This window comes from Sebastes fasciatus, chromosome 9 (genome assembly GCF_043250625.1).
Source record: "Sebastes fasciatus isolate fSebFas1 chromosome 9, fSebFas1.pri, whole genome shotgun sequence".
In the NCBI taxonomy this organism is placed as follows: Eukaryota; Metazoa; Chordata; class Actinopteri; order Perciformes; family Sebastidae; genus Sebastes; species Sebastes fasciatus.
The window spans coordinates 7,549,667-7,562,459 of NC_133803.1; the positions used below are offsets into that span (position 1 = coordinate 7,549,667).

Sequence of the window (12,793 nt, forward strand, 5' to 3'; positions counted from 1 at the left end):
CTAGCGTGTGTTCCACTAGCCTGTGTTCCACTAGCCTTTGTTCCACTAGCGTGTGTTCCACTAGCCTTTGTTCAGTAGCCTGTGTTCCACTAGCCTTTGTTCAGTAGCCTGTGTTCCACTAGCCTGTGTTCCACTAGCCTGTGTTTCACTAGCCTGTGTTCCACTAGCCTGTGTTTCACTAGCCTGTGTTCAATAGCCTGTGTTCCACTAGTCCACTAGCCTGTGTTCCACTAGTCCACTAGTCCACTAGCCTGTGTTCCACTAGCCTGTGTTCCACTAACCTGTGTTCCACTAACCTGTGTTCCACTAGCCTGTGTTCCACTAGCCTGTGTTCCACTAACCTGTGTTTCACTAGCCTGTGTTCCACTAGCCTGTGTTCCACTAACCTGTGTTCCACTAACCTGTGTTCCACTAACCTGTGTTTCACTAGCCTGTGTTCAATAGCCTGTGTTCACTAGCCTGTGTTCCACTAGCCTGTGTTCCACTAGCCTTTGTTCCACTAGCGTGTGTTCACTAGCCTTTGTTCCACTAGCCTGTGTTCACTAGCCTGTGTTCCACTAGCCTGTGTTCCACTAGCCTGTGTTTCACTAGCCTTTGTTCAGTAGCCTGTGTTCCACTAGCCTGTGTTTCACTAGCCTTTGTTCAGTAGCCTGTGTTCCACTAGCGTGTGTTCCACTAGCGTGTGTTCCACTAGCGTGTGTTCCACTAGCCTGTGTTCCACTAGCCTGTGTTCCACTAGCCTGTGTTCCACTAGCGTGTGTTCCACTAGCGTGTGTTCCACTAGCCTGTGTTCCACTAGCCTTTGTTCAGTAGCCTGTGTTCCACTAGCCTTTGTTCCACTAGCCTTTGTTCCACTAGCGTGTGTTCACTAGCCTGTGTTCCACTAGCCTTTGTTCACTAGCCTGTGTTCACTAGCCTGTGTTCCACTAGCCTGTGTTTCACTAGCCTTTGTTCAGTAGCCTGTGTTCCACTAGCGTGTGTTCACTAGCCTGTGTTCCACTAGCCTTTGTTCACTAGCCTGTGTTCACTAGCCTGTGTTCCACTAGCCTGTGTTTCACTAGCCTTTGTTCAGTAGCCTGTGTTCCACTAGCGTGTGTTCCACTAACCTGTGTTTCACTAGCCTTTGTTCAGTAGCCTGTGTTCCACTAGCTTGTGTTTCACTAGCCTGTGTTTCACTAGCCTGTGTTCACTAGCCTGTGTTCCACTAGCCTGTGTTCAGTAGCCTGTGTTCCACTAGCGTGTGTTCCACTAGCTTGTGTTTCACTAGCCTGTGTTTCACTAGCCTGTGTTCCACTAGCCTGTGTTCCACTAGCCTGTGTTCCACTGGCCTTTGTTCAGTAGCCTTTGTTCCACTAGCGTGTGTTCCACTAGCGTGTGTTCCACTAGCCTGTGTTCCACTAGCCTTTGTTCCACTGGCGTGTGTTCCACTAGCCTGTGTTCCACTAGCCTTTGTTCCACTAGCGTGTGTTCAGTAGCCTGTGTTCCACTAGCCTTTGTTCAGTAGCCTGTGTTCCACTAGCCTGTGTTCCACTAGCCTGTGTTTCACTAGCCTGTGTTCCACTAGCGTGTGTTTCACTAACCTGTGTTTCACTAACCTGTGTTTCACTAGCCTGTGTTCAATAGCCTTTGTTCAGTAGCCTGTGTTCCACTAGCCTTTGTTCAGTAGCCTTTGTTCCACTAGCGTGTGTTCACTAGCCTTTGTTCCACTAGCCTGTGTTCACTAGCCTGTGTTCCACTAGCCTGTGTTCCACTAGCCTGTGTTCACTAGCCTGTGTTCCACTAGCCTGTGTTTCACTAGCCTTTGTTCAGTAGCCTGTGTTCCACTAGCCTGTGTTTCACTAGCCTTTGTTCAGTAGCCTGTGTTCCACTAGCGTGTGTTCCACTAGCGTGTGTTCCACTAGCCTGTGTTCCACTAGCGTGTGTTCCACTAGCCTGTGTTCCACTAGCCTTTGTTCAGTAGCCTGTGTTCCACTAGCCTTTGTTCCACTAGCCTTTGTTCCACTAGCCTTTGTTCCACTAGCGTGTGTTCACTAGCCTGTGTTCCACTAGCCTTTGTTCCACTAGCCTGTGTTCACTAGCCTGTGTTCCACTAGCGTGTGTTCCACTAGCCTGTGTTTCACTAGCCTGTGTTCCACTAGCCTTTGTTCCACTAGCCTGTGTTCACTAGCCTGTGTTCCACTAGCCTGTGTTTCACTAGCCTTTGTTAAGTAGCCTGTGTTCCACTAGCGTGTGTTCCACTAACCTGTGTTTCACTAGCCTTTGTTAAGTAGCCTGTGTTCCACTAGCTTGTGTTTCACTAGCCTGTGTTTCACTAGCCTGTGTTCACTAGCCTGTGTTCCACTAGCCTGTGTTTCACTAGCCTTTGTTCAGTAGCCTGTGTTCCACTAGCGTGTGTTCCACTAGCTTGTGTTTCACTAGCCTGTGTTTCACTAGCCTGTGTTCACTAGCCTGTGTTCCACTGGCCTTTGTTCAGTAGCCTTTGTTCCACTAGCGTGTGTTCCACTAGCGTGTGTTCCACTAGCCTGTGTTCCACTAGCCTTTGTTCCACTAGCGTGTGTTCCACTAGCCTGTGTTCCACTAGCCTTTGTTCCACTAGCGTGTGTTCCACTAGCCTTTGTTCAGTAGCCTGTGTTCCACTAGCCTTTGTTCAGTAGCCTGTGTTCCACTAGCCTTTGTTCAGTAGCCTGTGTTTCACTAGCCTTTGTTCAGTAGCCTGTGTTCCACTAGCCTTTGTTCAGTAGCCTGTGTTCCACTAGCCTGTGTTCCACTAGCCTGTGTTCCACTAGCGTGTGTTTCACTAGCCTTTGTTCAGTAGCCTGTGTTCCACTAGCCTTTGTTCAGTAGCCTGTGTTCCACTAGCCTGTGTTTCACTAGCCTGTGTTCCACTAGCCTGTGTTCCACTAGCCTTTGTTCAGTAGCCTGTTTCACTAGCCTTTGTTCAGTAGCCTGTGTTCCACTAGCCTGTGTTCCACTAGCCTTTGTTCAGTAGCCTGTTTCACTAGCCTTTGTTCAGTAGCCTGTGTTCCACTAGCCTGTGTTTCACTAGCCTGTGTTTCACTAGCCTGTGTTTCACTAGCCTGTGTTCCACTAGCCTGTGTTCCACTAGCCTTTGTTCAGTAGCCTGTTTCACTAGCCTTTGTTCAGTAGCCTGTTTCACTAGCCTTTGTTCAGTAGCCTGTGTTCCACTAGCCTGTGTTCCACTAGCCTGTGTTCCACTAGCCTGTGTTTCACTAGCGTGTGTTCCACTAGCTTGTGTTTCACTAGCCTGTGTTTCACTAGCCTGTGTTCCACTAGCTTGTTTCACTAGCCTGTGTTTCACTAGCTTGTGTTTCACTAGCCTGTGTTCCACTAGCCTGTGTTTCATTAACCTGTTTCACTAGCCTTTGTTCAGTAGCCTGTGTTCCACTAGCGTGTGTTCCACTAGCCTGTGTTTCACTAGCCTGTGTTCCACTAGCCTGTGTTTCACTAGCTTGTGTTTCACTAGCCTGTGTTCCACTAGCCTGTGTTTCATTAACCTGTTTCACTAGCCTTTGTTCAGTAGCCTGTGTTCCACTAGCTTGTTTCACTAGCCTGTGTTTCACTAGCCTGTGTTTCACTAGCCTGTGTTTCACTAGCCTGTGTTCCACTAGCGTGTGTTTCACTAGCCTGTGTTCCACTAGCTTGTTTCACTAGCCTGTGTTCCACTAGCCTGTGTTTCACTAACCTGTTTCACTAGCCTTTGTTAAGTAGCCTGTGTTCCACTAGCGTGTGTTCCACTAGCGTGTGTTCCACTAGCGTGTGTTTCACTAGCCTGTGTTCCACTAGCCTGTGTTCCACTAGCCTGTGTTTCACTAACCTGTTTCACTAGCCTTTGTTAAGTAGCCTGTGTTCCACTAGCTTGTGTTTCACTAGCCTGTGTTCCACTAGCCTGTGTTTCACTAGCTTGTGTTTCACTAGCTTGTGTTTCACTAGCCTGTGTTTCACTAGCCTGTGTTCCACTAGCTTGTGTTCCACTAGCTTGTGTTTCACTAGCCTGTGTTCACTAGCCTGTGTTCCACTAGCCTGTGTTCACTAGCCTGTGTTCCACTTGATGCCGACTTGCTCTGACGTCATGCACACGTGCACAACGATAACCTTACAAGATCGAGGCGGCCTTGTACCGTTGTACCGTCTTACCATTTTAGGCTTGTTCTCTAACTGCATGATTTTTCCACCACTGGTAAACAAATACAAATACATTCTGGGGGGAAAACTATTTTTAATGCATATCTGTTCATCTCTTACAATTTTTGGTCTGGACATGGACTGATGGAGGAGTAGTGAGAGATGAGTCGGTCAGCTTCTCTCCACCCAGTGAGAAGAGCTCCATGGACGGTGGAGTAGTAGTAGGGATGAGTAGCCTCTCCAGCGAACAACACCTGCAGGGGCTGAAGACCAAAGCAGTTAGAACTGAGAGCAACTTTGCTGTGAGTTAGTGTATGTACTGTATATGCACGTGTGTGTGTTTGAGTCAGTAAAACATGCTCATCTGTGTACCTGTGACTGTGATCCCTTCGTAGGCAGGGCCTCCATCATGTTCTCCAGGTCCTGCACCGAACAGCCTACTGCTGTGACTGTAAGATCCACATGTCCAGGACTCATGAAACCACTGGGAGCGCAGGATTCTCCTCGGGGTGATGGTAGGGTTTCCTAAATACACACAGAGATATGCTGTCAGGGATCATCCTTAAAAGGATCAGAAACATTTTTAGAAAATACAAAATTCTCAAGTGCTCAAACTGAAAGAGTAGTTGATTTAGCCAGTGATAGCCTACACATAGTAGAAACCAGCTAAGCAACAGCAGGCTAAGATTTTCATTTTAGTGCAACTTGTTGTCTATGCGATGACTACAAAGCTTTGGATCTTGGATCTTAAATCTAGTACTGGCTTCCAGTTCAAGTTTATAATCAGTTCAATAATTATGGATCAATTGAGCATGAATTACAGGAGAACTTTCATCTCCTCATGAACAACATCTTGAGATCCTCTAACACAACAAGATTAAAGCAATCCTACACAGTAACTGACAACTCTTTAAGCCTTAAGTCATACTTGTGGCCCCTTGTGTAACCCTCACTGTGCACATTGCTGAAAATGAAGACAATTCTCTGCTATTCTCACATTAATGAGTCAGAACCTGAGCAGTTTGGCCAGAAGGTGGCACTACAGGAAAGGCCACATTGTTTCCCAAATCAAAAGGGGTTATCCTCTGTACAGTGGCCAGTGTAGGACATCTCAGATTCAGTTTGCCAGGCTTGTCTGTGCATTTCCTGATGTTTATTGTGACTATCTAGGTAAAACAGTTTGTAACTCTACATTTAAGTGAAACAATAAAGTATTCCTATCCATTTTCATTCATACCAGCGATTAGGAGGCAGCTTCAGGTTGAGACTCACCTGTGAATGTACGGATGAGCTCTGTGATGGCAAATCTGACATCCTGCTCAGGAAGTGTCTCCATATACTCTGACTCGTGCCCGGCGATCCAGCCGCAGAGAACATGGCTATACCTGAGAGTTTAACCATAATTATCAAGAAGAGTCACATGGCTTTATTGCTCTCTGAACATGAATTAGCCTGGAAACTTTAAATAAGGAAGAATGAGCATCTGTCACAGCTCAGGTGCCGTGTGTTGCTGACCTTTCAGAGGGTTTCTGCACAGTGAATACTGACATCTTCCTTATCCAGGACTTGTTTGACACCTGGTCCAAAACATCCTCCTGGAGAGACAATTGATGTAAAACAGACAATGTGTGTGGGTACTAGTTATTAAAAAAGAAAATGTTAGGTTATTTGTAGATGGATTTACTGCTATTTTAAAAGAATGAAATAACATTTAGACACATTGTTCTGTGCTAGCTTGTAAATGTATTCTGTGGTTCAATGCTGACCTCATCTTTCCACACCAGGTAGATGACCTCACAGTCAGCATCCCACCACGGTGATTCAAACTCTACAAATACTTTGTTGCATGTTCCAAATCCTAGTCTCTGGATGGAGCTCAGTTTGTGTGTCGGCAAAGGAGGACAGAACAGGGTTGAATGGTGCTTCTTAAGGTATCCTGTCAAAAAAAAAAGAAAAAGCTCATGCATGTTTATTTTGCTATACCTTTTTATATCTGGTTATATTAGGTCATTGTGGGCAATGTTGCAAATTAAAGCAATAGTAAGTAGAATTGGAGCAAATATGATTAAAAAAGGTAATTTTTTTATAAAGCAGTCACTATATCCTGACAGTAGTGCATGAGACAGGTATTCTGAAAAAAAGATCATGTGCCTCTGTGTCCTGCGGTGCTCCTAATGACATCTACAAGATTTCACAGACCGGAGGAAAACAACAAATCAGAGCTGAGCTGGAGACTGCCGTCTCTGAGCAGCTGTCAATCACTGCGTGAACTCTGATCAAACGGTCAAACTAGGCAGCGCTGATCAAATATGAATCAATATTCTGTTACTGTAATGCCTATTTCTCGATACAATAGTACAGTATGTGTGCAGAAGTCTACCTAGAGGTACTGTGACAATGACATGATCAGCAGCGATCCTCTCCCCATCATCACACTCAACCGTGACAGTGTTTACTCCGCTCTCTGTGTTGTTCCAGTGGACACAGCGAACAGGCCGATTGTAGGTAACTAAACCACTGGGGAGTTCCGACATCAAGTTCTCGATTAGGCCCTCGAAGCCACTGTAAGAAAAAAGCACAAATCAAAGTTACCTGGCTGCATATGCGTAGCACTCTAATGGATTTAAATATTAGTTTATAGTCTCAGCACCCCAAAGAATTTGTATTTTACATTACGAGAAGGCAAGTCAGTGAAAAATAGAGCTGACATCAGGCTAAAACAGGTGCTGTGTCTGAAATCACTCCTTCTTTACTACATAGTGCGCTTACGGGAATGCGGGAATGCGGAAATTGTACCAGAGAGGAGATGTAACTTTAACTTTCCATAACCGTCACAAGTTTGTGTAATAGAACATGTGTTAATTTGATCATAGACGGCCGTGCTCGGCTCGTGATTGGCTCAGGCGGGTGTGTGGGCGGGACCCCGATAGAGCGGCTCCAGCCCCCCGATCACCATTGCACAGACTCTGGCTCCAAATGACGTCAAAATCTCAAGATGGCAGCTGCTATATCCGGGATATTTTGGCTTCACTTTTGTACATTGGGAGGAAGTGTGACACGTCGTGCATCTATATATACAGTCTATGGTTTATACCCTTTATTTGGTGTGTATGAATATGCTTATGAGACGGTTTAGTATAGACCCTGGGAATGTGCAGTCCAGTCCAGGTAGACTCTTGTAGATATTAAATCCCGCCAGGTCTATCTCATCCATGGTGGGAGTCCCACTGGCGCAGCACTCAAACTTCAACATGGCACTGATCGCAGACAGTAGCAGCTCCCTGGTGCTTTTATCCTTATCTGTCCAACTCGCTGCTGCTCGCCGTCAGGCCTGCACACAATACCAAACATCCACCCAAACTTCAGTTTATCATCAACTTCTCAGATCTATAGCAGCAGCAAAAAGAAAGAGAAATAAAATACCTCTGATCGTATAAAATGTCCTACGCTGGCCCAGAGCGTTTCTTTTTGATTCTCAAATTGAAAAGTATCATCCGATAGCTCATCAAACATCTCCAGAGCAGGTTTCATGAGTTCAGCACTGAGCTTCTGACCTGCATATCACCCACAGATTATAAAATATTAATAACGATTATCTGTTTTTGCATAAAGTAATCAATAGTCAGACTACTGGACACATTATGTCATTACATAGGATCATGCTAATGCACACACAACCAGATAACTTGAATTAGGAAACATGATGTGTTAAAACAGGATGGTGTTACATTTCTAGATCTGGTGACCTGAACTGCTGAACCAGTTAGGAACCCAGGGAATATGTTCATTATAGTCCACGACCTGGTTCTCTTGGGTGAGGGCATCTGGATCCAGGAGGCCATAGTCCCGAGCCAGACAAAACACTGGGTTCCCCTCAGATGGACCGTGGATATAAGATGCACCTATTTCTGTAATGTTATTACCTGTAGAGGAAAAACAAGATTGTGTGGTTACAGAAAAAAAAAACATTATTGGTAGCAGGTTTTACTCTGCAACAGACTTTTATTTGTTATAAAAGGGATCTACACGATTACAACTATCATAATCATGGGTGTAACCATTAGTTCCCATCTGCTCTAGGCAAGCCCTATACGAGATGAGCAACTCAGCAATTGTTTTTAGGTTTTCAGGCCTGCAAAACCTCCATACTTTAAACATTTGAAATAAACTGGGAAAAAAAAGTTTGGAAACTTGTGTTTGGTCGATTATTTCTCTGTTGTTACAATGCTAATTGGCATTGCATTTTACATCGTTGGAAAGCCTGTTTATTTACCCTCACAATGATGTCCAACTTGTAAGGATCATGCATTTGTGGGATGAGCAGCACAGCTGATTATGTGGGGAGCGCCCAAGAAAAATTTGCCAAAATGCTCTGCCAATGGTAAACAGTGTATTCTCCTGTTGGTGTTGACTCTTGTTTTGAGTTGTTTGGTGGATTGGATGATTGAACTCTCTATCAGTAACAAGGAACAAACAAGACATATTGGCTATTTTACACTTTAATCATTTAATACACCGTCAGGAGCCGCAGTAGCGGTTGGAAGATCCATACGCAGCCACAACAGCCTGGCACCTCCTCCTCATGCTGGTCACCAGCATGGTCAAACGTTGCTATGGGATGGCGTTCCATGCCTCAACCAGGATTCGTTGCAGGTCAGCCAGCATGGTTGTGTTGGTCACTCTAACACCTACAAGCTGATCCCACATGTTGAATTGGGTTGAGGTCTGGACTCTTGGCAGGCCGTTCCATTCTCTCTACTCCCACATTGTGGAGGTAGTCTGTGATAGCCCTGGCTCTGTGGGGCGAGCGTTGTCATCTTGGAGGATGAAGTTAGGTCCCAGATTGTGGAGATATGGGATTGCCACTGGCTGCAGAATCTCATCCCGATATCTCACTGCATTGAGATGACCTTCAATGATGACAAGCCTTGTTTTGCCAGTGAGGGAGATGCCGCCCCACACCATGACACTGCCCCCACCAAAAGCTGTTACTCCATCGATGCAACAATCAGCATAGCGTTCTCCGCGTCGTCTCCATACTTTGACCCTGCCATCCAACTTTGGCAGACAGAACCTGGACTCATCACTGAACATGACATTCCCCCACATGTTCAGGTTCCATTGTCTGTGTTGTCGACACCAGCGCAAATGGGCCTGACGGTGAAGGGCAGTCATTGCAGGCTTCCTGGTAGCCTTATGAGAATACACTGTTTACCATTGGCAGAGCATTTTGGCAAATTTTCCTTGGGCGCTCCCCACATAATCAGCTGTGCTGCTCATCCCACAAATGCATGATCCTTACAAGTTGGACATCATTGTGAAGGTAAATAAACAGGCTTTCCAACGATGTAAAATACAATGACAATTAGCATTGTAACAACAGAGAAATAATCCACCAAACGCAAGTTTCCAAACTTTTTCCCCCCAGTTTATATATTTCACATTGTGCAACTGCATATTTTTTGTGGTTTCCTTATTGGGAGAGTTCCCATCTGCTTTATCCAAGCCCTATACCAGATGAGCAACTCAGCAAATTTTTTTTGTTTTCAGGCCTGCAAAACCTCCATACTTTAAACATTAAAAATATATATTTCACATTGTTAAATGTGCTACTGCATCATCTTTGTGGTTTCCTTATTTGGAGAGCGTCTGTCGCTTTTGCTGATACAAGCATAGTTGAAAATAGATGAACATTTCAGCAGAGATAAAGAACAGAAGAAATCTGCTTTCATAACAGATGATGATTTTAGTACAACATACAAAACTAGTTGTGATGTTTCAGTTCACCTATTCTTTTCAGGGAGGCAACTCTTCCCAGAACATACACACGATTATATAGCGTATGTATATATACACACGATTGTTGTTTTCGAGTTTTTCTGATTTATTGTAATCTGTAAAGTTACTTTGGTAGAATTGAGGAAGATTGTGTTGTTTTTGTTTTGTTTTTGTACTTTGTTATTTGTCTTTCTCTGTATAATATCTTTTGTTCTTTTGTATATATGTCCCTGCACATGCCTTCACTTGTTTTGTAATCACTTTATAACACAATAAAAACCCCTCACCCTTCATCTTTTTTTCAATTTAGTTCATTTTATTTTTAGCACCCTTCACCTGTAAGGCTAAATAAATAGCCGACCAGCGAGGATTAATGACAATCTTTATTTTTTTTTGTTGTTGTAATTTTCTGAAAGACAGAAAGAGAAACTGCAGCTCAGTTCTTATATCGTCGCTCACCCAGTCTGCCGGTTTTTATTCTTCCTCCGCTTCTTGCAGTCGCTTCAAGTATCCGCACGTGATGAAATCCAGCGTTAACGAGCCGGTGTGCTGCTGCTAGACCTGATATCCCGGATCCTATTATAACTATCTGTGGGTCCGCACTCACCGCCATATTAGCTGCGCATCCAACCAATACCTTCTCTCCTGTACGGACTTTAGCCCGTCCGCACCGTTATGTAACATATAAGAGAAGCTCAGGTCAAAGCCCAGGAGAATAATAGGTGGAGCTGGTCTGCTGCATTCCTGAACTGTGTGACTGTGAAGCAGCAAGGTGCGGTCCAGTTGAGCCCAGCCTGTCATCACAGACTCTCTCTCCATGGAGGTGATATGACTATAACTGACTGACAGGGCTGCTCGAAGGGGTGAGCGCTGGATGCGGCCAACTGGACGTTTTCATGGACCAGTTTACTTCCAGTCTGCTGTTTACAAACTTTACTTGTCTTTTCAATTCGTCAAGAGAATATCCTACGGATGTCTGGTGTGTCAAGTTTAATTCGCGTTGTACACAGCCCCGGTTTTTATGTGCACAGGTTTCGTTCTTTTTTTTTTTTCTTTTTTTTTATCATAGGCACATTAATTACACTGAAGCAGTCAATGGCTGTTGAATCTCAGGCTCCTTTCAACAATGCTCAAAATATGTTGGCCTATATATAAAAAAGTAAAATAATGGCAAACTGAGAATCTAAGACATAAAATTGTGCAAGATATACTGTATATACACCGATCAGCCATAACATTAGGACAGCATGGGCACCCTGACCGGTCTGCGGCTACGCAGCCCCATACTCAACAACACGGACAAGTTACCAAACCACTAAGTTAAACCTTCTGTCAGAGCATGTTTAATTGTGCATTATTAAATTGCCAAACCTCCTCGAGGCATACCAAATCTCTTAATCCATCTTAAAAAAACAGTCTTTGTCATGCCCTTTTTCAGTATGTGGGCGGTGTTCTCAGACCAGTTAAGAGTGTTAGAAATCTGCATGCTGAGGAATTTAAAGCCATCCATGGCCTCGACAGAAACACCATCAATGTTGACTGGAGTGTAGGCGGTCCTACACTTCCTAAAGTCAATGATCAAGTCATGTCAGTGATGTAAATAAGCTGTAAAGCAGTGGACTGAGACAGCAACCCTATGCTCACAATAATATATACAACAATGTACGTAATTTTGCGTTCTCTGTGGCCGATGCCCCAGCAATTCCGACTGCAACTGACCTTCTTGTCGCCTGGCTTTTGATTTATTTGCTGCACAAGTTTCTGGCGTAGTCACAAATGTTGCCAAAAATTGTTGAACACACCTTTGACACACCCAACAAAAAAAAACGTGAGCTTTTTATATTTGGCATTTACTTTGTGTTGCATGAGCCTGTGTAGAAGAGGTGTGTGTTGAATCAAATGTAATCAGATACAGTAGCATGAACGGTCAAGGTTGGTCCACAAAATATTACAACAGTCTTGCTGTTTGCGAAACTGTGGGAAAACGGAACAACCCTCCTCTCTCAGGATACCCTCATTGTGTAATGTTGATAAGTTCTCACACACATGCACACACACACGCACACAAACACGTGCACACAGCTCATGGGAACTAGCTGGCAAAGAGGGTCACTCAGAAGAACAATGCTAATCTGTGCTCCAGTCACCATGGAAGTACAGGAAATAATAAAGATGGCTGTTTTCTTTGTGGGAAGCCCGAGTTGGATATTATGTTTGGTGTCAGCAGAGATCCAGCAGCATTTATAAAGGCCACACTAAAAACGGATTTATTACATAAAAAGGTCAAAGTCAGAGAAAACATTACCAAAAACAGCTCGTATAAATATCCAAATTTGCAGTAAGAATTTTCATACAAATGCATTAATAGATCATATAAACTGTTGAGATATGTCATTCTAAGTAGAAGCACATTGGTGTATGATATAGTTCTATTGCAGCCTTTACTTTTACCCTTTTACCTCTACATTCACTACAGATTTTGGCAAATGTTCCCATAGTAAATCAACAATCATTAGTGTTGAACCCACCCTTCCCCTCACACACGCACACTCACATGCACACACGTTACATAAAGAAACACTCATATTCGGTCACTGGTGTGAGCTCTGCCTTCGAGCTGATGTTGGATCATAGACTTCAGAGAGCTGTACCTGCAGAGGTGAGAAAATACAAGATTGAAGATCATATCTGACTCAGTCTTACACTCACAAACAGGCACTCAAATACACACATTTCGATACATTCATATATATATATATTAAAAAAAAAAGAACATGTAAACTGAGTGATAAAAGTGTCCTCAAATCATGATTTTATCTCTCATTTAAAACCCCATTGAAACAGCAAAACCAACAATGTGTTACTTGGTCTC

General features: G+C 44.1%; 2 protein-coding genes across 4 annotated transcripts in view; both read right to left on the reverse strand.

The window, feature by feature from the left end:
- Positions 1–4,217: 4,217 nt before the first annotated feature.
- Positions 4,218–10,713, reverse strand: paox (polyamine oxidase). The gene is given in 11 exon segments (XM_074645657.1): positions 4,218–4,406; positions 4,516–4,588; positions 4,590–4,668; positions 5,416–5,528; positions 5,659–5,738; positions 5,910–6,079; positions 6,524–6,705; positions 7,287–7,474; positions 7,567–7,697; positions 7,890–8,066; positions 10,381–10,713. Coding segments are annotated over 11 exon segments (1,494 nt in total). The 5' UTR covers positions 10,535–10,713; the 3' UTR covers positions 4,218–4,259.
- Positions 10,714–11,756: 1,043 nt separating this feature from the next.
- The window catches only part of rassf4a (Ras association domain family member 4a), a 30,511-nt gene continuing 29,474 nt past the window's right edge, over positions 11,757–12,793 (reverse strand). For all 3 annotated transcript variants that reach the window (XM_074645659.1, XM_074645658.1, XM_074645660.1), the window contains exon 11: positions 11,757–12,572. In XM_074645659.1, the coding sequence (XP_074501760.1) occupies positions 12,503–12,572 (70 nt within the window). In that variant the 3' untranslated portion in view covers positions 11,757–12,502. The remainder of the gene's footprint in view (positions 12,573–12,793) is intronic.